Source organism: Neopelma chrysocephalum, unplaced genomic scaffold, assembly GCF_003984885.1.
Source record: "Neopelma chrysocephalum unplaced genomic scaffold, ASM398488v2 Primary Assembly neopelma1_84, whole genome shotgun sequence".
NCBI classification, from domain to species: domain Eukaryota; kingdom Metazoa; phylum Chordata; class Aves; order Passeriformes; family Pipridae; genus Neopelma; species Neopelma chrysocephalum.
In genome coordinates this window covers 3308818-3332932 of record NW_020897746.1, presented here as the reverse complement: position 1 = coordinate 3332932, position 24115 = coordinate 3308818, and the positions used below count along the sequence as shown (strand labels likewise).

The following is a 24115-nucleotide window of genomic DNA, read 5'->3' as shown; positions in this document are numbered from 1 at the left end:
TATAACTTTAATTTCTAACTGCCATCTGCTGGATTTTAAAACTGTTTGCAAAGAAAATTGTCAGATACCGGCTACCATTCTGTTGACCTTAGAGATGCCAATTGTGTATTCAGTTTGATAATGCTCGAGCAGAATTCATGATGGGGAAATTACCTGGGTTTAAATTGTTCCCTGTGTAAAGTTATGGCCTTTCTGCTGGTGCAGATCTGTTACTACTTGCCCTGTAGCCTGAGATTTGCTCATCCTTCTTCTCCACCAGAAGAAACGTTCATGTTTCACAGATTGCTTAGAGGCTCCCTAAGAAGGCATCCAGCCACTTCTTCTCTGTTAACTGTACTTGGAGTTTGCTTTTAAATCCTGTCCCTGTTTAACAGAAGCTTTCTAAAAGATCCTGGGATCTGGGTTGTAACTCGAGGTGCCCTCCCCTTCTGTGGGCCGCGTGTTACGGTCTCCTTAGAGGAAGGTTAAAACACATCAGCTGCTGCTTTCATTTTTAACTGCAGAAGTGCCCCAGCTTCTCCTAATCACTCTGGAGTGTTGTCTGCACACTCCAGTGGCGTCCAGACCCCCGAGAGCCTGTCCAGGGAGGGGTCTCCCGTCCCGATGGAACCTGAGCCCAGCACTATCCAGCCAAAACTCGCCGTCATACAAGAAGCGCGATTTGCACAGAGTGCCCCAGGTGAGGAGCCCTGGGCTGGGCTGGGGCTGGGGCAAGGAGGGGGCTCAGGCAGAAATAGTGTCAAGACTTCACCAAAAAAGGATATATATTTAATCTCTTAACCTTCAGAGCAAATCTGTGAGAAACTCAGAAAGAGGGAGATTCTGTTTGCAGTCAGGCTGTTACCTGGGGGCTACTCCAGCACCCTGGGTCACATTACCAAGGAGAAGGCTGTGCCTCTGTCCTGTGTAGGACTGTACTGTCTTGTAACAGTTGTCACTTGCTTTCAAAGTGTATTCTCTCTAGTTAAGAAAAAAGAAAAGAAAATAGAAGGTTACATGTGTTACAGAAATAAGGAAATGCCTTTCACAGCTCTGTGATCATCTCACCCTTTTAAAGCGGGGGATAAAAGAATTGGAAGGGTCAAGAGAGAGAAGAAGTTTCCTATTTAAAACAAAAGGGCATAAGGCATGATGGGATAAGGATGTGTTTGTTTAATTACCTTAGTTTATATATGTTTTCATCCATTTTCTCGGTGATGTTGTGGCACTACAGAAGTGCCAGTGATCATTCAGTGGTGAGGACAAACATGGTCCTGAGCAGAGACAGCGGGATCTCCCAGCCTAAGGATGTGGAGAGTGTTGCTGATGCAGACGTGCTCCACACACCACCTGAAGCATGTACATGTTCCCATCTGTGGGGAGGGGATTTTCTTTGTCAGTGTAGCTGCACTGAGTGAGAGCTGGGGGTGCCCAAATGGAGTGTGGGTTTTACTGAGCCAGGACAGCCGTTACCCCAGGTCTGTGGCTGGGAATAACCACGTGTCATAGTCTTCATTGTCCAGTGTTACCTTTTGGATTGTTAGTGAAGGAGGTAGTTAAACCTCTGAGGCTTTAGTGTTAAGTTTAAAAGAATGACTGGCTTAAAAGAAATAATTAAAATTGGCAGCCTGATTTTGATCTCTCTCTTGCAGGATCACCTCTCTCTAGCCAACCAGTTTTAATTACTGTACAACGGCAGCTACCACAAACTATTAAACCCGTCACCTACACTGTTGCAACTCCTGTGACAACATCAACATCCCAGCAGCCTGTAGTTCAGACAGTTCATGTTGTCCACCAGATCCCAGCTGTGTCAGTCACCAACGTGACTGGATTAGCACCAGCAAACACTTACACTGTCGCGGGACAGGCCGTCGTCACGCAAGCGGCGATGGTCACCCAGCCCAAGGTAGAACCTCAAGAGAATGGAGACCACAAGGAAGTCAAAGGTGAGAACCTGGGGGGTTGTTTTGGGACCTCTTTATGCAGAGGGATCAGCATTTGAAACTTGAAGTCATAGAACCATAGAGTGGTTTGGGTTGGAAGGGACCTTAAACATCATCTCGTTCCAACCCCCTGCCATGGGCAGGAATGCAGCCCATTAGACCAGGTTGCTCCAAGCCCCATCCAACCTGGCCTTGAACACTTCCAGGGATGGGGCATCAATACTTCCAGATGAAATGTTTGGCTAAAACTGAAGATTTTGCATCATCATTTCTCAGATAGGATGAAGCAAGTAATGAAACAATAGATGCACTTTCCCACTGAGGGTTGCTTGAGTGAAACCAGGTGGTTCTTTACCACTTCCTTATTTTTAACCATGTTTTATCCCCTGTTTTGCAGTGAAAGTGGAGCCTCTCCCTGCTATTAGCCATGCTGCAATAGGAGCTGCTAGTCGGATCATCCAGACATCTCAGCCCACCCCCCTACAGACAGTCACCATCGTGCAACAGGCGCCCCTGGGGCAGCACCAGCTGCCCATAAAAACTGTAACGCAGAACGGAACGCACATAGTGCCCATCACCACGGCCCTGCCGGGGCAGGGCACTGCTGGTACGTATGGCAGGGCTGTGCTGTGGCTGTGGAAACCTCCCAGCACCACTGCTGCCTTCTCAACTCTGTCCTTGTGTTGTTTGTAGTTAGACTGAAGAGTGAGTTCCACAGAAACTGTAGCTCACAGCCCTGCAAGGGGCTGTTCCTTCCCTCTTGGTAAGAATGAGTATCTCCTCACTGAGCATCACCTGAACATCATCTTACTCTCTTTGTGGTCATTATAGGGATGTTCTAAGTGGTGACAACCCGTCCTCCCTCCTAATTAAGCCTGGGTAGGACACCTTCCACCATCCGAGGTTGCTCCAAGCCCTGCCCAGCCTGGCCTTGGACACTTCCACAGCTTCTCTGGGCAACCTGTGCCAGGGCCTCCCCACCCTCACAGGGAACAATTTTTTCCTAACATCTAGTCTAACCCTGCTCTCTGGCAGTGTGAGGCCATTCCCCCTTGTCCTGTCACTGCCTGCTCCTGTAAATAATCTCTCATCCACAGCCCTGTGGCACCCCTGTCCTGATCCCTTTTCCTGTGAAGCCTCAGTGACTTCAGTGCTGTCATTACTGATTTACCCAGATAGAAACAAGTTTTAAAAGAAGTTCCTGTAAAACAAAGCCATTCAAATGGTATCTGATCACCCCAGCAACAGGAAAACCAGAACTTGGTTGTTGACTTTTTGAACTGTTACTTTTTATTCTGATTTTATTGAATCTGTGCTAAAAACGACCAAAATTCTGCAAGATTTTGAGATGATTGTTATCTGAATCCCATTATTCCCCTCTAGAACTGGGCAGGCTGTGCTTTGTCATCGTTCCATACATTCCATACATTCCCACTTGCTTTGGAGGTGCACACAGATGGTTCTTACAGTTTTGCTTTGAATGTTACCTGATACTGAGGGAGGTTTTGTGTCATAAAATATGTTTACAGAAATATTTTAGGGCTATCTTATACCAATTTCTTGCCTGCATTTCTACTTTAAAGTCTTTCTAATGGAGTGAATTATCTGCTTAGTTCTTTTTTACTCCGCTGACATTTATAGGTCAAGTGTTGTGGCTGCTGCCACTTCACTTCCAGCTTAAGAGCAGCAAAGGCAATCACAGTCAGACCTGAGGTGCACTTTCTGTGTCAGAAGGGATGTGTGAGTTGAGCTGAGAGCCATGTGAAATACACTGAAAAGTTATTTTTGAATGTAAGAAATAAGTCCTTTTGTCTCTTTCCTGGATTCTTAAAACTCAGCTGATTTCACATGTTCCCTGACAGGGCAGCTGCTGGGTGTGTGTAGGGAATGTGGCTGCATGTAGGAGTAGAGTTGTGGTGCTTCCTACTGTGTCACTGTGTGTGACAGGGTGGGAGATTCCTGGGCTTTAAATACCTCCTGAGGTGTTCACACTGTGAACAGCAAGTGAGGAGTACTCCAGGTCCTGGTCTCTGTTACAGTTACTCCTGAACCAGCAAGAAACCAGGTAATTCTCAGGCAAAGCATCCAAAGGGGGAACTGGGCCCACAGAAACGCAGGTTTGTTTGTATGTGTCTGTGTTAGCATGGGCACGTCTGTGTTTACACACACATTTGTGTGTGTTTGTCCTTGGAGAAAAGATTTGTGCCATCCGAAAGCAAAGAAATCCAGAGCAGCTCCTGTTCCATTTCCATGTGTAGTGAGCAGGTGCTGTGAGATCCTGCTCTCAGCAGAGCAGCTTGGCAGCACTGCCTGGTCCCTGTGAGTCAGCTGAACTCTCTGAGCTCCAAAAGAAACTCAGGCTTCTTATTGCACAGTAAAATTCTGTAACTGGATATTCTGTGTTTCAGCTTTCAGTGTAGATTTCAAACATCATCGTTCTTTTGTGCGTTTCCTACTCCCACATATCAGCTGTGGCTGCAGCCAGTGGGTCTCCTGCTACTCACCAGACCCTGGAGTGAATAATCACAGAATCACAGGGTGCTTTGGGTTGGGAGGGACCTTAAATCTCATCTCATTCCACCTCCCTGCCATGGGCAGTGACACCTTCCACTGCAAGAATCGAACAGGATAATGCAGTGACAGCCTTAATGTGTGTTTGAAGGTGAGAGGTGAACTTCTTGATTTTATTTAAGCCACAATAAATTTGCAGGAAGGCATTTTATTTAGGAGTTACATCTTCACGGCCCCTATTCAGAAATGGTACAAGGAGTAACTTTTCTAATGGGAGCTGAATGACTGCTGAGATACAAGAGCAAGTTGATTTACAGCTAGGTACATACAGAGGTGATATTCCAGGTATTCTCTAGGATGGCTTGCTATGAACAAATTACACATTTAGGACATAATAATTTCTCATGGACTGGATGTTTCAGCTCCACTAGCAGGGAATGCTGTGATAATGTCAGTGAAGTCTGAGAGGAGGGAGCAGGAAAAACACAGGTGGTTTGATAATGTCTAGATAAAGTTTCCTGAAGTGCAGTGAATGAGTAAATCTGTAATTAGTATTTTGCATTCTTTGCAAACTGAATGGCTGATTTAATAATATTAATAATACTGAGGAAGGTGCTGATCACAGGCAGAGGGAGGAACCTCTGGGTGTCTGAAGGATTAAAGGCCTGGACTTGCCCATTAGTGGTGTCCTGTGCTGTCTCGTCCATGGAGGGGAATTAAAATCTGGTATAGGATATTTAAACTGTATTTTTCTGTCAATCTAATGCTGTTGTGGATCTGAATCTAATCATGTGTCCAGTACCACTGGTGCTTGTTCCAGCCCTGCCCTTACGCTGTGGGCAAATGCCTCGTTACCCCTCCCAGGGGAATTGCTGCATGTGCCACGTGCATCTCCTGGCTCTGAATTCCAGAGCTTTCCTGCAGTGACTTACAGCCCCAGCTGGGTCTGGCACGGTGCTGTTCTCCTCTAGGCCATGTCACACATCTGCAGGAATCAGAGACATGGCCAGATCCTACCAAAGGGTTTGTGAATCCACTTCCCAGTTCTGTCACAAGTTATGGTATTGATTTGCTTCCAGTCATTGAATCTTTCCCTGTCTTCAGTTCTCCAGTGACTAAATGAAGCTGCTTCCCCGTTCTCCCACTGTCCAAATCAGTGTGAATGTTGAGTGGGGAAAATGTCCTTCAGGTTGTGCAGATTAAACAATCGCCCCCAAATCTCACCTGGGCTCCACCTAGAGCCAATAAAGGAATTGACCGTTTAATGACAGTGCAGGTTTGCTGCCATATCCTCTGACTTGACAAGGATGGGGGTGCTGAGGTTTTTATTCCCTCTTTTCCAGCTGCTGCAAGTCCTTTGCATATGTTGGCCACCCACGCGTCCGCATCGGCGTCGCTGCCCACCAAGCGCCAGAACGGAGACCAGTCGGAACAGCAGGAACTCAAACGTATCAAAACAGAGGATGGAGAGAGCATAGTCATAGCTGTGAACGTGGACACCCCACCCGTGGCAGTGAGTGACAAAGGCAGTCAGAACTAGAAACTTAGGGGAGTTTTTCTTTTTTTCTTTTTTTTTAAAAAAAAAAACAAAAAAAACAGAAACAAAACAAACGCAAACTCCGTGGTGCCAAAAGGAGACACTTAAATCTAACACCTAAAAACGTTGGAACATGTTCTCACGCAGTGGGGAAAGGGGCCCTGTGATCAGACTTCAACTTTCAGCACTGAAACAAAACCCAAACACAGGTGGCCTTAAAACTTGGTAATTTAAAGTCAAAACTGCAGAACCGTGTTGTTGTAGAGGCTGTTCCCCCTCTGCTCCTGCCCCGCCGGACTGTGTGTGCTGGGGGGGGCTGCAGCTTTAACAGGACCTGTCAGATGATTTCCAGGACTGAGGATCTCAGTGTAACGGCAGCATGATAGCGCTTAGTGTGACTGGTTTAACGATTGTATATTCCTAAAGGGAACAGAGGCAGGAGCCATTCCGACACCGTGGCAGCTACGCCTTTCCGAACCACCCACCCATGCAGTTGTTGGTAGATAATGCAGTATTTTGTTGTTCACATGTGGAATTAGAAAATTTTTGAGGTGTATTTTCATTTCTTTGCAAAACGATGGGGTCTTTGACATTTCAAATCACTCCATTTCTACTCCGGAAACTTTGGAATCACACAAATACTTTTCATGTGAAATTTTGTTTGGTAAAAAACTGAATGTAGGGTTTTTTTAACCAACGGAATGATTTACTTTTGTCTGTCCTGTTCAAGTTCAGATAAAGCTACTTTATTACATCTGCAAATTTTCATATTTTAGCAGTTGCCTGATAAATTTAATCAAATTTTATTACCATGTGTAGTGATCAAACGCTTCTTTGGGCTTGCATGTAACTGATTAGAAACTCTGATGTAAATGAGCCGTTAACTGACGTAAAGAACTGCTATGGATTTGACCAGAGCTGCACTTACCTGTTTCTCTCTCTGCTACCTTTTGCTGTTTGTTACTTTGTGTTGACTTTGACTGTCCCTGGCATATTTTTCCAGTCTAAAGTAAAACAAGAGTCTCGCTTAATATTGTGTATGTTTAAGATAACAGACTGTTCTTCATTTAGAAAGAGGAAATTCTTTATCACGAGTCCTTTTAAAAAGAGTAAAATTATCTTGTCAGAGGTATATTCGATATTTTTAAGCTTAAGCACCCTTGAGTAGAAATTAATCTGCCCCATTTCTCTGTAACACTTCGATGTCAGACACTGACCTCCGGGGTCTCCATGACCAGTAGCTGTTGTGGTTTTCTAACAGTGGCTACCAGATTATGGTAATAATAATAATAATTATTATTATTTTTTTTTAAGTGTGTGTTCTGCAGTTGAACATTTTAAAATGTATCGGTAATTTCTCACTTTAATGTGGTAATAGATTCCACTTTACATTTCAAAATTCAATTGAAACAAGGCTGCTGTTCAGTCTTCAACTCACACAACGTCTTAGTTCCTCCTGCAGCCAGGTGAGTGGAAGCGTTGGCTTCATGGGAATCTGGTTTTTGTCCTGTTCTGTAATAAAGATGCATTATTTATATTTCCTTTCCCGCCGTGAAAGGAAAAACTGTATTTTCACGATGGACTGAACAGTTTGGAGTGGTTATTTTAGGCAGCTTTTGGAAACTATTTACCTAAAGACCAAATATGAGAAATCTGTACAAGTTTTGTGTTCATCCACACAATGGAACTGTTACAATGTCTCTGCAGATAATACATATTAAAAAACTATGAAAAAAAAAACTCTACACAAGCTGGATTTATAACAGGCATTTAAAAAAAAAAAGCATAACCTGAAATGAAGCATTTCTGTACAATTGCAACGTTTTCTTTAGAGGTTTTAAAAATAAAAAAAAAAAGTAAAGTTTTAACATACTTTTTTTAAGAAAAAAAATCCAGTACTAGTAATTTAATTTGGTGTTGAATGAATTGACTAGAATGTGGTTTATTTTCAGAAGTGAGAATCTGTTCACAACTAGGGCTAGGTGAATAATAGTGTATAAGATTTTTTAAATAAAATTAAATTTTATTCAGCAAATTAACCAAGTTGAAATTACTCAACAAGTCTGTTTGAAATACTCATGTATATTTTGGGGTGACTAATGCAGTTTCTGCTGGCAGTGCCACAGGACAGTGTCAGACCCAACAAGCCCAAGTGTCCCTTCCTGACACTGTGTCCCAGGAGCCAAGGGCATGGATGGGTCTGGGACTGGCCCCTGCCAGGGGTTCACACTTTGGTGCACATGGAATTGGACACAGGAATGTGTCTGTGTTGAGATGGTTCATTATTTCTGTGAAGAAGTGTGAGGAGATGGCACTTTGTGGAATCACTGTCATGAACACGGGCTTGGTTTCTGATCCCCTTTTCCCGTTACATTCCCTTTGTTTCTCATCAGAGTTGGGGAAATGCTTTTGACCAACAACCAGGAAAACTCTACTGGTCAAGTTTTCATGTCAGTGCTTTCAGGAGTTGGGGAGAAAGCAAAGGAGGGCTGTGGAACTGCTGGGAAGGGCTGGGGCGTTTGGGGCAGAAAGAGCAGAATGTGCTCCTGTAACAGAAGGAATGGTCTGGATGGGCCGTGGTGTGAAATTCCCCCTGATCTCCTGCTGACCAGAGCAGTCATTGGCTTGTTCAAACAAACACAATCTGGGGAAGAAGAAAAAAAAAATAAATGCTTAAGCTGTAGGCAGTGCAATGGTGTGATTGTTCCTGTGCCTCGGAGGCAGAGGGAGCAGCGGGGACCCAGCCCGGCATTCCCAGGTGTGCGACACTCCAGGGCTGTTGTGTCCTGCACAGCCCCTGGCTGCAGGAACTGCTCGTGCCTCATATGTGCCAACTGTACTGATTAATACTGATTAATCTTGTATTTTCTACTTCAGTGTGGATACCCAAAAGTTCTGAGAGAAATCTTCATGTTCCGTGGTTTCTGCTGGCACCTGGAATTGCCATAGAATTTATTGCAGTGGCTCATTGTTTAGACTTTTCCTGTCAGGATTTTGAACTGTGACACAGGTGCTGCAGAAGGAGACAGCAAAACAGGGAGAGAAGGAAAAGAAATGGATAATCCATGTACTTACACAGCAGCTGCTGGTGGGAATACTTTGTTTCAGGAACAGTTGTGTTTTAGACTTACTGTGCAAATCCTGCCGTGTCTTCGTGGCTGGGGGTGATCCCAACCTGCAGCACTGTGGCCATGTGTGCCATCAACCAATCAATCAATCAATCAGTGGGCTGTAATCCTGAAAGTACTGTTTATTTTCCAGAAAAATGACTGACTAAACACTGTTCATTTGATTGTAGAGCTGTGCAAACGCTGGTTAAATTCACCCACGGGACGCGGGGCAGCAGCGAGCGATGTGATGAAGTCCTGGCAGAGCAACCTGGAGCCAAAGCCAGGTGGGAAGACTCATTCCTTTGCTGGATTTGGATCCCTGCAGAACAGCCTGTGTACTGAATGATACAGATTTGCAGGTAGTACCAGAAGAAGGAGTTTGAGGTCAAGTCCATTTGGTATTAGGGGATTCCATGGACAGTGCAGCACTGCTGGCTGCCCACACAGGTGTGTTGTTCTCATTCCTGCTGCCACACCAGAGATGTTTAGAGGAAGTTTTACAAGTTCAGCAGAGTTTAAATCTCCCAAGAAACAACTCATAGTCTCTGTCAGCTCCAGGATAACTGGGATGGGAGGGCAGGGGGACGGTGCTCCAGCAGCTGAGGATGTGCAGAGCAGTGCAGGATGGTGGAGTTCAGGAGTTTCCTTGCTCTTCAAAGCGAGTCCCACTGGTGGGATCATGAGCAGCTCCTGCCTGCTCCAGTGAGAGGGGATTTCCAGCACACTTGGAGAATGGGCTCCAGCCCTTCCCACGCATCCTTCTCTGGGAAGATGACAGTTGCACTTAGTCCTGCTGACAGAGCTGTTACAAGGTGAGGAGCCTCAGCCCAGCAGCTGTGGTGAGTGGTAAGTGCTGAACAGGAACTGGTTTGGACTTATTTTGGGATAAACACCAAGGTATGTGCCCCAGGCAGTGGTTCAAGTGCTCCTGTCCCCTCTCACACAGTGGGTTCAGCTCCTGTCCTTCACCAGCCACCACTCCTGACTCACAGAGGTGTTTATTCCCCCAAACCTGGAGCAATGGAAGGTTTGGCTGTGACCATCAGTGAATACAGCAAAGTTAGTCACTTTTATTTAAAAGAAATAACATATTACAAATAAGTGTGCAAAACAATTCCTGTGGTTAAATACACATAAAAGCAACATGCAACCTTGACATCAACATGGTAAGTTAGTCCTTAGTAGGTTACGTGACACTAAAAGGGACTTGTCAGAGTTTGCAGCTAAACAATCTGGGAGTGAACTGGCAGGTCAGGGCTGAAGCATCTGTGAAATTAAGAGTCCAGAAGAGCTGGACCTCCCTGCCCCAGGGTTTAGTGCCAGAGAGGCCAAGCTTGGAGCTAATCTCGGGTTCTGGGTTAGGAGCTTGTGCCTTAGGTCAGCAGGAAATAGGGTAACAGCTGTTGGGGAAGAGTGTACAGGTGAGTGGGTTCAGTCTAACCTACCTGTCCTGGGCCAGCAGCTATAGGATGCGACAGCTCAAAGAAAAAAAGACAAGTTTGCAAGTTTAAAGCCGTTGCAGACATGGATTCCTGGCAGTTCCTTCAGTCCTGTGCTGGATGTGTACAGGGCCTGTCCCAGCTGCAGGCTCTGGCAGCAGTTTGGCAGCACAGCTGGCACACCAGTACCCAGTGGGATTTACACCTGGAACAGCTGCTGGGGACAGGAGGAATCACCTCTCCAGCTACAGGGGCCCTGGGTGTTTGCTGTGCACACGCAGGGTCAGCCCCTGCCTAGAGGTGCCTCCACTGCTCTGGAGTTTGGCACCTTGGGCAGTTCATGCTGATCCCTGCCCTGCACAGGCAGGGCCCCACCACTGCCCCCACCCAGCCCCTGCACAGGGCAGGGGACAAGCAGAACTCGAGCTGCAAGTCTGTCACCTCTCTGCTCCTGGCCAGGCTGGCAGAGGGAGCATCACCCAGAGCGTTCCCCCCTCCCAGCCATGCAGTGGAAGTAAAGCAATGCCTGAAATCTTGTGGTTTCACATCCCTTCTCCTAAGGCCAGCCCTGGGGGTGGCAGGCACGGTGCTGGAGCCAAAGTCATGTCACAGTTTGGAGTAAGAGAAACCCAGTAGGCACAAGCTTGTCGAAAGCCACATCTTGAAAACTTGAGTTGGTGACAGTAACCCAAAGAGATTTTAATGATGAATACTTGCAGAAATGAGAACAAACATATGTAGTCCACTACTTCAGAGCTGCTTGTGATCACGGTGGGCCAGGCTTCTCCGTGAGCTCTGCTGAACTTCTGGATCAGTACTGGACATTCATAACTGTCCCTCAGAGGTGTGGAGTGGCCGAGGCAGGGCTGTGACTCGTGCACTCCCCTCCACCCAGTCAAAGCTTCTCATCTGTCATTTCTAGGAACTGAGCGTACACATCCCTTGAGCATTCCCCTTTTTGGTTGAATAAGAACTTGTAGTAGCTGCCATCTGCACATATTGCTGCAACACAAACAAGCAGGGTCAGCTGGGCTGTGCCTTTCTGTTCTTCAGCTACAACACAACCCTCCCTTCAGGCTCACAGAGCACCCAGAGATGCTCTGGAGAGACCTGAGGGCCACCAGCCTTGGTCAGCACAGGCTGTGCCAGCCTTGTGCCTCCCTCCCTGGGCAGTGGGAGCAGCCAGAGCTGACAGGGACACACAGCCCTGTCTCAGCAGAGGGTTCCCTCCAGCTCCAAACCAGGGTAGTTCAAACCCTGGCTCTCCACCCAGAACCTGGGGACTCCTCCATCACTCACCTATGACAGCGTTTGGCTCTGTTCCAAAGGCACAAATGCACGGAGAGCCTGAGGGAACCTGGAATTTGGAAAAACTCCATTTGGAACTGAAGTATTTTGGGAGAAAGGTGGCAGAGGCCAAACTGAAAGAGAGAAAAAAAATAACAGTTTAGTGTGGTGTTGAGTAGAGTGGATTCAGAACTGCTGGAGCGACTGAACAAGATAAAGGGCTCACACTATTTTTGACTGGCTTTTTATGATCTTTTACCAAGTATCAGGTAACCTGGACAATTCCCCTTCTTGGCAAGGGAGACCCTACAACTACCTTTACATTTTCAAGTGACTGGAAAAGCTGCCAAAGGATTGATTTTTAGCAGAGGGATGTGTCCACAAGGTATGTTCATGCTGAGATCCACTAAAACCCACCCTGACCCTCTGCTGGAATTCTGCCGCTCCACAAGGGACAGCAGGAACTTGGCAGTTTAACTACAGAGCCCTAAATCTGCAGCTTCACTCCAGCCCAGCAGATCAATCTCGCTGCCTCCAGCAGTGCAGGGATTTGCTACTGAGTGACACAACCATTTTTTAAATGCCATTAAAAGCTCAAGGCCCCCCCTCCCCGGCTTCAGAAAGGCTCAGTCCCTACCTTGACTGCTTATTTCTTTTAGGGTCTTCTGCAGCAAAGATGTGAACTGTGCCGTGGTCGCTGGAGACGCAGATGAGGGAAGCATCCTGATTGAAGTTAATACTGCAGAGAACACAGAACACTGCAGGATCCCTCCTGGGACAGACCCACAGCCCCTGGCACACACAGTTCTGCTGCTGCAGTTGCCCACAGCAGCTGCCAGCCCGCTCTGGGGTGGGAACAGCTCCTCTCTGTAGGAGTTGGGGCTCCCCCAGTCCAGGGCTCCTTTGGGATGAACAGCCCAGATTCCCCAATCCAGGGCTGCCTTGGGATGAACAGCCTGCACTCAGAACAGGGTCTGGAGTGGCAGGAGCAGCAGGACTCCCTGACATGGACACCACAGGTGTGGGCCACTCTGACACTCCTGGAAGAAAAGGAGATCTGCTCCAAGAGTGGGCAAAACCTGTAACATTCCTACCCCAGATGGGGCTTGGTCGAGGAGGGGGAGTTTCCCTGCTCCTGGCAGAGTCACACCTCTGTCCTGGGCACTCCCCCCACAGCAGGATGTGGTGCTGAAGCCCCACCCTGCCCCAAGCTCTCCAGTCCCTGGGCAGTGTTCAAGTGCATCGGGGCCCTCCCAGTGTCGGTGTCAGTTCAGCATCCCCAGCTCCCACCCGTGCTGGGCACGGCCTGGCACCACACACGGTTCTGTCCCAGCCCCTGTGCCCTGTGCCAGGCTCCACACACCTCCCACCTCCCTCCCCTCCCCAGCAGTGAGCCCAGAGCAGCCCTGGGCCCTGTGAGGGCTCTGTGTGCCCAGGCAGCACATCTGTGCTCAGCACAGCACCTGAACATCCCAGTGTATTGGACATCCCAGTGTATTGCACATACCAGTACATTGGACATACCAGTATATATTGGCTGCCTGTGATCCTCGACGTAGCTCCTGGATTAAATGCCCTGATGAAGTATCAAATATCCTTATAAGGGTCCCCTTGAAAAGGAATCAAGCCTTGTATTAGGAAAGGCAGAAGATTCTCTTTACATCTGTGAATGCAGCCTAAAACTCTGTCTGACCAGTGTGTCCCTGCACACACCTCGGGGGGGTTTTCTTCTTGCTAGATTTGAGAACCTGTTTTAATTTTGGGGAAGAACGTTGATTGCCCCCACACCAGCCCCACAGTGTGTCAGTGCTGTGCTGTACAACCTTGTCACTTGGCTCCTCAACTCAAGCTTCTTTCAGCTCTGTTCTAAAGCACCAGCACAGCCCTGGCCCTGGTTGGCAGACCCTGGAGTGTGCCCAGGCTCTGGAGTCACTTCTGCCTTGCTCCCTCAGTCAGTGCTGCCATTTTCAGTGCTACCCTGCAATTCTTTCCCACAAAGCATAATCAGGCTGTGGCTGACTTGTCTTTGAATTAATTCAGAGCTGTCCATCATCACCTGCAGTCCTGTTACACGCCTGGTTAACAGGTGCAGCTCTCCAGTCACACACCAGGAGGTAACAGAACCCAGCAGAGAAAGATTTGGTAAACTCAGCTTAGTTTTGATTTAAGAGACAGGCTTAGGATGTTTGCTGACTGTGCTCAGACTCCCTAGTTTGGTTGGAAAATAAAAGCTGTTTGAACTTTTTCTCTGTACAAAACAAGGAACATCCTGATACAAATGCAGCAGATAATGAGTCTACTTAGCAATGGAGTTGGCAGCTTTAAGAACTCTGTTTAGAAGACATGCAGCCATTAAGCTTAGTTAGGGGAGACTGTGGCTGCATTTTCTTTTTTTAAGCTGTTTGAGTGACAGGCTGGGCAGTAGAAACTGTTCAAAGGAGAGACTTGTTGGATTCATTTGGCTCGTCCTTGAGAAACTCCTTTCATTTGAGTGGAAGAAGGCAGCGAGTGCTCCTCTTGCCTCAGGGAGATGGGTCCATCTGCCTGACATTCCTTGGGGAGATGAAGGGCCCTGGCAGCCCTCCCAGGGGTTCCCAGGGAGAGGGCAGGTCTGTCACCATTTGAGCTGCACCCTAACCTGAGGTTTTTGTCAGTGTGTTGTCTCTTTAGTCCCACAGGGGTGCACACACCACTTCAGAAGGAGGGGAGCAGCCACCCCCTCCTGCTCTGCACCAGGGGCCAAGCCCTGGCAGAACAAATCCCTCTGGCAGGACAGACCTATCTGCAAGCATTTCTTTAGCCAGTGGGTGTGAAGTGAGTTTAAGCAGAAAATAATAAAGGTGAAAGAATACAAATAAGATTCTCCTCCTGCTTTTTAAAAAAATTAACAGTATCTGTAGAAGAACACATGAAAGCTGTGAGCTGCTTGGGCCAGGCTTCTGTCACTGAAGAGTCACTGCTCCAGTCAGCTAAAACATAAGCACTACCTCAGGCACAGCCCTTGGCTGTTGGTGTCTGGGGATCCCAGAGGAGCAGTGAAGATAAAGGGAATGCACATTCCAGTGACAAATTTCCCCGGTAGGTATTTCTCTGTCTTTCCTACAAAGGATGTGACTTCCTATTTGTGACACTGGAACACACAGTAGGTCAGAGGCAGGGACATCACTCTTACTTTTTCTGATGCTGTTGCAATTCTTGTTCCCTGCAGGTTTAAAGCAATACAGCTCAAGACTCCTTCGTGGGCCGGGATGTCCACGGGAGGCTTCTCCGTGTTGGCCAGATCCACGATCTGCACGTGCCCAGTGTGTGTCCCAGGAAATGCAAGAAGAGAATTATTACTATTTGGACAAAGGACACAGAGACCTGAAAGACACACAAAAAAAAAAAAAAGAGAATAACTGGATTATTTCCATAAACCAATGTTTTCAAATGTAAGTTTCTAAAATACCAATAATTTCACCATAAGCAAACAGACATGGAGCAAGTCAGAATCTCATCTGAATGGCTGGTGCAGGATCCCAAAACATGACCCATCCATGAGTGCAGAGCACAGCAAAGCAGGGGAGTAGCATAATTTTAACTTGCTCCTATCACTTTATTTCAAAGTTCTCTAGTTGTGGTTACCCAGAATCTGGGTGTTTTCAGAGATCAGCTCCATCAGCCCATCACAGCAAAGCCATTTAGAAAAGAAGTTATTAAGTCTCTTTAGTGGCTCAGAAAGGGTAAGAGTTTATCAGAGGTGATATCTGAGTTTCTGCTCCATCCTGATGATTATTAGTAACTCCTGTTTGAACTTGGTTCTTGCAGCACTGGCACTTTTTCCTTTGTAATATTTTGTGGCCCATTTAAGGTAAATCACACCAATCCCACATGTCCTGCTGATGCCAAATGAATTCCTGCAACCTCAGCACAAGAAACAACCTCCTTCTCCTGCATCCCCTGCCTGTCACAGTCAGTCAGGGGGCTGGAGCTGCATTCCATGTTTGCTCCAGAGTCCCAAAGATGGGGACTCCAATCCCAAATAACCTCCTGGTGGAGAAGAAACCTTCCTGACATCCAAGGTGATCCTCCCCATACAGCACCCCTTGTTCCATGGTGTGGCACTGTCAAAGTGTTTGCAATGATGCACTGTACTATTTGTGTTTCTAATTAAGCTTTCAGCACAAAATACATCCAGTTCCCATGTTCTTTACAGAAGGAAGTGTGTAGCTCTTACAGAAATCACATCTATAAATGAGTGCAGGAAACAGCTTTTCTGGGCCAAGTCTTTATAAATTCTAATAACCATTTTATAAACAAAAGCATCTCCAAAGGGCACAACTGCAGTGCAGTAAGTGTTTAATGACTTCTAAAGAACTGAGTGAGGCAGCTGAAGATAAATGGCACGTCAAGAACAGAATAAACTTGTTTCCATCCCCCAGCCCACATGTAGAACTAACCTTTAGGGTTGTAGCAGGTTTCAAAGACGTGCAGCTGGTGGGGATTGTGTGTGAACGTGAAAACTTTAATCATCGAGTCCAAGACAACCACAATTCTGAAACAGAGCAGAAGTTCCTGGGACTTGGGGTGGGTAAAACAGGGACACAGACATTCATTCAGACCTGCAAAGGCTTTCAAGTGATTTAATAGCCATGTTCTTCCTGCCCTCCCCCGCAACAGACTCCCAGCCTTGCAAAAACCACACAAGGATAAGCCTGCAAAGTACTTTTATCCAGCCCCTCCGCCCACGCACACACAGACTCCAGCTGTTCACAGCTGCTCCTGCTCCAGGGAGCTGCTGGAATTCCCTTCACACTCCTCCAGACCCAGAAAAGCAGCCAGCAGGAGCCACAGGAGAATATTTCCCTGCATTAGGGGGCTGGGAAGTCTCACAGGCTTTTCACCAAGGTTTCACATCCCAGTATACTCGACCTGTGATCTGTTTACACCCAACACTTGCCCCAAAAGCCTGTTTTACCTGTAATTGCTGGGGCTACAGCAGCATCTTTTTCTTTCTAAAGCAGCTGGAAACGAGCACAAAGCCACGCTCAGCTTTTGGACCCCTCTGTTTCACCCACCTGTCCCTTCGCAGCTTCACTGCTTTGACTTCTGTAGAAAACTCGATCTCGATGACAGTCTTCTTCTTCAGATCATCCCAGATCATGACTGGAACAGTGCAGAGGTTGTGTTAGACCATCAAGGCAGATCCAAAGATCCACACTGTGTCCCTGATAACAACTTCCAGTTCCTCAGAAGGCTGACCAAGAGGGGCACCCCATGGCTAAGCAGCTGCAGATGGACACCCTGCAAACCAGGTCTTGAGCCACCACATATCAACCCCCTTGTGCAGGCAGGAGCTGCAAACTCCAACCACAAAAAATGACAACAAAAATACAACTTCCTAAAGAAAAGCAGCTTTTTTTTTTGTTTGCTCTGAGGGTTATCAAAGAAATAATGCAGCAGTTGGAAAAAAGTAGCATATTTTCTTACAAATCTTTCCAGCCAGGGAGGTTCCCCCTCAGGCTGCTGGGACAGACCCTCCTTGCAAAGCTCACCATGAGAAAGTCAGGGGGTCTCTGAGACCTGTCACTGCAGGTACCAGCCTGTTCCTGCTGCCACAGCAGTGCTGCAACTCCCTGCACCAGGGTGACTTAAACCTGCTGCAACATCCCCCTCACCCTTCAGGACACCCACTGCCAGCCCAGGGCGTGGCTTTGGGAGCTCTGGGCAGGGTCACACAGGCCAAGGCAGATGTTTGCAGGGTCCCTCCCTGGAGCTCACCTTTGTTGGGTGGGTACTTCGGCTTCTTTCCTCCACCCACCAGTGCTAAATAGTTGCAACGAAACAACATTTCCACGTGGCCAACGCCACCTTCTACAAACTCTGGAAGACAAATATTTTATTTAGAAGCGTCAGAACCTGTTAAAAGGCCATCTAGTTTTTACCACTGTTACAAGAACAGCTCGTATTATCCAGCACATCTCCCAGGCACCTGAGAAGAACAGCATCTTCCTACCCTGGCTGCCCTTCAAAACCAGAGGAGGTAAATTCCATGAAAGTTCCTCACACTGGAGCAGTAAAGTCCTGGATTTCATATAAGCCCTTGTGGTTTCTTCAACAGCACTTCTGAGTGCTGTGTTTCCTTCCTGAGGAGTTTTGGACACTACCCCCTTCTGCACCACATCCTCCTCTTGACTCCATAAAGCATTTGAAGCAGGATGGCACATTTTGCTATGAAAAGGGATTATCATTGTGACAAAAAGGCCTAAAATATTTACAAGTGATAACCTGGGACAGTTTGAGAGGCTGCAATGTGTCCTGAATCTGTGTTAGAGCACTGAATGATTATCTGCACAGTTCTGAGGGGCAGTGCTTGGATGGGAACATCATGGAACTCCTGGATGTAGGGGGTTGCAACAGTTAAGACTTGGTTTCATGTTGGGTTTCAGAGAGCAATCAAACAGACAACTCCAGCTGGGACCATCTCAGGCAGGTTTAAATCTACAGGAATGATGAACAGGATCTCTCTGTGTACCTACACAGCCAGTTCAGAGTGCTCAGAACCCACAGGGAAAAAGCAATCTGACTCATAAGAAACTTGTCACCACAGGAGTCCTGGAATTATCTCCATCCAGAGCTACTGGCAGGGAGAGTTTTGACAAGGCACTCCACAGGACTCCAGGCTGAGTCCTGATCCTTTGAGCACACTGTCACAGGTGACAGTCCCAAGGCATGTTGCTTATGGGAGAATTTACTGTTAAGAGCAGAAAATAGTTTTCGCCACGTGAACAGTGACTAAAATCCTTTACAGCAGTAGAAAGTGAAAGTGTGCCTGGTTTCATACGAATTGCTTATTTAAGTACATTTTTCCTCTTATTAAATCCCTTTTATCACCACAGGCTGGAAGTGCTGGGAAACCTGTTTAGCAACTCACTTCCTATATTCAGGGTTAGAATCACATGGCTGGGTTTCAGTTTCCCCTATTTTGACTTGGGTTTGTTTGCTTTCTGATAAAAAAGCCTCACTGTTAATACAGCTCACCTACTGATTTCTGTTCAAACACGAGGGAGTAGCTTTCCTGCATTAAGGTCCTCCCAGATTTTTTAGGCATACAGAGAAGGCAGGATGTAGAGTATTAGAGGTCTGAGCTCTCAGTGCTCTTGCAGACAATAGTCTGGGTATGAGAAATGTTATGCTCAGATCTCCAGGAAAAGGGCTGGAGTTTTACTGCCACACTGGATCATCCAGGTCACCACAGGAGAAAGGAACAACTTCTGATGGTGCATAACTGCTGCAGGGAGTGACTCCTGCTCAGGGATAACCAACTCCTCTCCTACTCAAGGCTACAAACATCAGCAAGAGCCAACTCAACTGTGTTATAGGTGAGACAAATCCCTCATCAGCCAGTTGTGCAAATAAACAGCACTGAGACATCTGACTGAGCAGTGGCACGAGTGAAAGCCCCTGTGGGGCAGGAGTTGCCCTTCCTGGGGCTTTATCCAAAGCCTTCCAGGGATGGAGCAGTGAAAGCTGAGCAAGAACCAGTGACAAAAAAAAAGAGGAGGCTGAGCTTCCAACACAGAGCAGCACGGTGGGGTAAGGAAGTGCTTTACCTTGTTTCTCTTTTTCTTTGAGAGGATCTGCATTATAAACTCGGAATCCATTTTCCATTCCACATGCAAAGCATCCTGTGGTAAAAAGCACATATATACACACATATATATAGTAATTGCCAGATACACTCGAGAAGGAAGCAAGAGCCAGAGGGTTAGGAGAGCATTACTGACAACTGCATTGTAACACTCAAGCACTCACGGGCTCTGTTAGTGATGGCAAGTGAAAGTCCTTCAGAGGAGTTGTTCTCTGGCCTGGTGCAAAGGTCTCGGTATTGTTTTTAGACAGGTAAGAAAACAATGGAAGGAAAGGAAACCTATTCCCAACCCACCTGTATCCTATGCCCTGTGCTACAGAGGGAAGGAAATCAGCATTTTAATGTTTATGGCCCAACAGTCATTATGAAGGAAACCCCCTCCTTTCTCAACAGATCTGAATTCACCCCACAATTATGACTCTGCTGTGGATGTTTCCAGAGCACAGAGCTCCTCAAACAGCTTTTCAGACTGTGCTAATGCCAATAATGACATGCCAGTAGCTGAAGTCCAACCCAGGACACAAGTAGAACACTCTGATTAAAACACTCCAAGATTAAAACACTCTGGAAAATAATTGTAGTTACTTTTTTGTACAGAATTATGCACGTGCCTCTTCAGTGGAATCCATCGAACTACCAATCTCCTGTCCTGCCCTTCCCCTGCTAAGGGAATGCAGGCACTGGTACCAAGAAATGCCAGTGTGAAGTCAGAGCAATGACAAGTCACCAAGGAGCAGCTGCTGCCACTGGCAGCAGCCTGACAGCAGGTTGGTTGCTACAAAATTTGTGTGCAATGTATCAAAAATCCAGTTAAAGATCTCTGAGGTACGGAACAGATGTTCCAATTACTCTGGTTCTATTCTTATGCACTGCAACGATTAGAACCTCCCAGATAAAAACAGGAGCTCTGTCTAAACACACCCCTTCCCCAAATTTGATACCCCCAAAATCCCAGGGCGTGTAGAGAAAGAAAACAAAATACACAAAAACCTACTCCCTCAACCCAAAGGACTCCCAGGTACCTGTCCACGAGGTTGTAATAAATTAAGTGGTTAAAGTTCTTTACATACATAAACACACCCAGAGAGTGGCTAATGAGAATATAATAACTACAGCAAGATTAACAACCATATTGAAATAGGCTTTTCCCTGACCCCTGCTCATTGCACCTCGTGCCCTCCCAGGTCTGCCCTGGCAGTGTGTGGTGCCCTGAACTCATAGCTCAGGCAGCTGCTGCCCCGGGCAGGGCGGTACTGGGATAACCAGGGAGCAAACGGCAGTGGAAACCTTTCTTTCTGCATAAAGCAAAGCTGCACAGGAGCTGCTCCTGGCAGCTGAGCCACAGAATCATTTCCCAGCAGCAGTTTTCTAACCCCACGTTGTATTTCCAGGATAAGGGGAGGGTGCTGAAGCTGCTCTGTAGTAAGAGGGCACTGTAAGGTTGGAGTTGTGCTGATCCCAGCAGCTCCCAGCCACCCAAAGGGAGCATTCCTGATGCAATCAAACCCAGACTTTACCCTTCCCGTAGCACCTCTACAGCTTCTGCAGGGCCAAGCTCATGACTAAGGCGTGGGCTGCTTTAGTGCCTTGGGAATGTCTCCATTTTTAACGGGAGACAACCCAGCAGCAGGTGGGGATGTGAGTAACGGTGAGATTCCATCCCTACCCACAGAGATGTGGAGCTCCCAGGCACGGAAACCCCTGAGTCAAACAGGAGAGAAAAACACACAGGAAGATCCCTGCTCCTCCTTCAATGCCAGGTTACAGGAGCAGCTTTGGAGCTCAGGGATTCCCATCTGATCTCAGTGTTACCAGTGGGATGACAAATTTGACAGCTACAGCTTGTGAGCCCTTCTCAGTGAGACAGCTGGAGGGGGCTGAGAGGAGGGAACACTTCCTTAGGCTCACTGCCTTCCATGGATGATGACCTCCCACCTCAGGAAGGGACAGATGTGCTGGCCAAGAGCCACTGACAGAAGATAACCCAGAATTTTTTTTTTAATGTCATTATTACAGAGTTATTGCCCCAACCTGCAGCTGTGCTCGTGCCAGCGAGGCCACAGTGAGTTTTGTTCCTCAAAATCCACAGAAAAAAGAAGAGTTAAATTAATGCCCCGCCTGGAAGATGCCATAAGCTGAAGGCAGTACCTTGGCCCAGGGAAGCCCACAGGATTCAGGACCTGAGGTCCAGCAGTGGCAGCAGTGGAGCCCAGGGAAACTATGACAGCTGGCACAGCTCCTGCCATGGTGGTTTTCCTTGGCACAACAAATGTTGTCCAAAGCCACAAGAGAGAGCACAGGGCCCTACCAACATTGGGAGGTCCTACAGAGAAGCCTTCCAGCCCACTGGAGAAGAGCAAATGCATCAGCCACGTGTTTCAACTCCAGAACAAACCCACCCTTCAGTTTTCAAACCAGCTTTTGGCTGCCACAGTGACAAAAGAGAAACGTGTCAGCAAGTTACAGGTGCACTGTCTGGGGTGGTCACTTGTGATGATGTTTTGTCTGTTCATTTCTGAGAAGCACTTTAGTCCTCTGAAAGCATTGGAAAAGGGCCTGGAATCAGGAGCACACAGGCTGAGTATTCACACAACCCACAAGCCCTTCCATTTCCCTGTGTTACAGTTTCAATTGAAAACCCCAAAGTGACAAAGGCACCTCACGGAAAAAGGGCATCACTCCAACAAATGGGGGGAGGCTCATGGCAGAGCAACTTTCTCCCTGCTCTGTCAGGGAGGTCCAGCCCCCGAGAGACTTCTCAGATGGTTCCTCGTGCTCTCCCATCCTTGTGGGATTGGCCAGTGTTAAATTGGTAAGGAATTAGGTTATTGTGACAATCCATGAGACACCCACAGAGTGAGCCCCAGCACTCCAGTGACTCATGTTCTATTCCCGGCAAGGAGAAGGAAGCAGGAGCTTTCCCTCCTCCCTGCTCTCCAAACATCACCTGCCCTAAACTAATAAAGTGTCAGTGTGACACCTGCAGTGCCAACGTCGTCATTCCTACCAGGAACAGCTCCAGGAGCTGCCAAATGGAAGCTAAATGTGTTTTTAATTCAAGCTTTTTGTCGTCCCTCAATTGCCTCGCCAGGAGAGGTTGGATGGGATGTGAACACTGCCAGCTCTCAGATTCCCAAGACAAATTCCTCGTGGTACTTTGGATGTGTATATTCAGAAAAAAAAGGGGTTATTTTGCATTTACTGCTACAAAATTTATGTAAGCCTTTGCAACAATCAAGTTTTACACTAAAACAATGATCTAAAGGCATTTTTCTCTTACACAGCTCTCTGTATAACTCAGTTCCATCACAGCTCAAGCACCAAATATCACCACTCTGTTACAGACCCTGCAGATTTGAAATTCAGCTCATCCTCAAAATTAATTTCCATCTCTGTTGCAAAGACAAGAGCTGCTGAAAATCAGGCTGTTCTGTTCTTTTCAAGTCAATTGAGTGGCATTTAGAGAGCTGCAAAGACACTAACACCTCATCACCAGCTTGATGTGCTCCTGCCAAGATGTGACCAGAGGTGTTTGACTAAAATCAACACAATAATTCGTGTTTACACACGACTTCAGCAGTGTCAGCAACAAGTAAAAGAGCTGCAGTCTATGACAGAAGCTTCAAGACTGTCTTGGGCAAGAGTAATATTTGTTAAGGCAAAAGGATGTTACAAAATGATGAGCTTCTATTCCTTATTCCACCAAAATGACACGTACTCATCGGGCTGGTGCTATTTGTGTCTTGCAAAAGCAGAGATGAGGTACCAGCCACCCTTTTCTGGACCAGGCCTTCCCTTCCCTAACACAGGGAAAAGGGATGCAGTGGGGATTTGCAGCAGGACATGCATCTGTGCTTGCCTGAGTGTCATTAGTAGTGTTAACCACGACTTTTAAAATGCAAAGCAGGCAAAAAGAAAGGGAAAAGCGGTGACACCCCTGGCTTTGCATGTCAAGTACTCACAGAGAGGAAAGGTCATTCTGAGTCACCTTTCAGAGATGCACGTCCCAAATAACCCCCGAGCTCAGGCTCCGACACTCGGGGGGCAGCCGAGCACAACCAGCTTCAACAATCCCGTCCTTGTGCTCTCCCCCATTCACCCCCCCATCTCTGGGCGCTCACAGGGCCGCGCCAGAGCCAAAACAACGGGACGATCATTAAATTCTCCGGCCTCCCCGGCTCCGTCAGCCGCTCCCGCCGCAGCCCCGGGGGGTGAGCGGGACCCGGCACCGACGAGCCCCGGTCCCCGCCCGCTGCCGGGAGCCGCCCCGGCCCCAGCCCGGCCCCGGGCGGTCCCCGCAGCCGCCCGTGCCCGCAGTCCCGGCCCGGCCCCGCCTCACCGTGGTCCTGGTTGAAGCCGGCGTACAGCAGCCCGTTGCCGTGCGGGTTGGCCGGGAGCAGGTTCATGGCTCCGGCTCGGCCCCTTCGCCCCCGCCCGCCGCCCCTTACACCATGGCGGCGCCGCGGACCCGCCCGAACCGAGCTGGGCCGGGCCGAGCTGGGCCGAGTCCAACCGAGCCGAGTCCAGCCGAGCCGAGTCCAGCCGAGCCGAGCCCGCCTGAGCCGGGCCCAGCCTCAGACCGGACGCTGCTTCCGGCCCCGGCAGGCGGCGCTGCCGAGCGCCGAGCGCATCCACCCGCCCGCGGAGGAGCGCAGAGCAGTCGAGCGGCGCGGGAA

The 24115-nt window shown here is 47.9% G+C and overlaps 2 protein-coding genes and 1 long non-coding RNA gene across 12 annotated transcripts in view; 2 read left to right on the top strand and 1 right to left on the bottom strand.

The window, feature by feature from the left end:
• Positions 1–8012, top strand: part of FOXK2 (forkhead box K2) — a 68299-nt gene extending 60287 nt beyond the window's left edge. For all 9 annotated transcript variants that reach the window (XM_027691568.1, XM_027691570.1, XM_027691571.1 and 6 more), the window contains 4 exons: positions 504–679; positions 1632–1928; positions 2323–2532; positions 5780–8012. In XM_027691568.1, the coding sequence (XP_027547369.1) occupies positions 504–679; positions 1632–1928; positions 2323–2532; positions 5780–5976 (880 nt within the window). In that variant the 3' untranslated portion in view covers positions 5977–8012. The remainder of the gene's footprint in view (positions 1–503; positions 680–1631; positions 1929–2322; positions 2533–5779) is intronic.
• Positions 8013–9072: 1060 nt separating this feature from the next.
• On the top strand, positions 9073–21872 carry LOC113971540. Of its 2 annotated transcripts, none has more exons than XR_003535587.1 (4): positions 9073–9367; positions 12469–15240; positions 20037–20206; positions 21456–21872. It is a non-coding gene; the product is annotated as an uncharacterized LOC113971540 (long non-coding RNA). The 2 variants fall into 2 exon arrangements; XR_003535586.1 differs by having other exon boundaries at positions 9073–9442.
• On the bottom strand, positions 11197–24032 carry WDR45B (WD repeat domain 45B). Its single transcript, XM_027691578.1, has 10 exons — positions 23779–24032; positions 19402–19476; positions 17570–17671; positions 16867–16954; positions 16249–16343; positions 14982–15172; positions 13334–13419; positions 12447–12548; positions 11822–11943; positions 11197–11524 (listed from the first exon to the last, which is right to left on the bottom strand). The coding sequence occupies exons 1-10, from the start codon at positions 23843–23845 to the stop codon at positions 11418–11420; spliced, it is 1035 nt and encodes a 344-aa protein (XP_027547379.1). The 5' UTR covers positions 23846–24032; the 3' UTR covers positions 11197–11417.
• Positions 24033–24115: the final 83 nt, after the last annotated feature.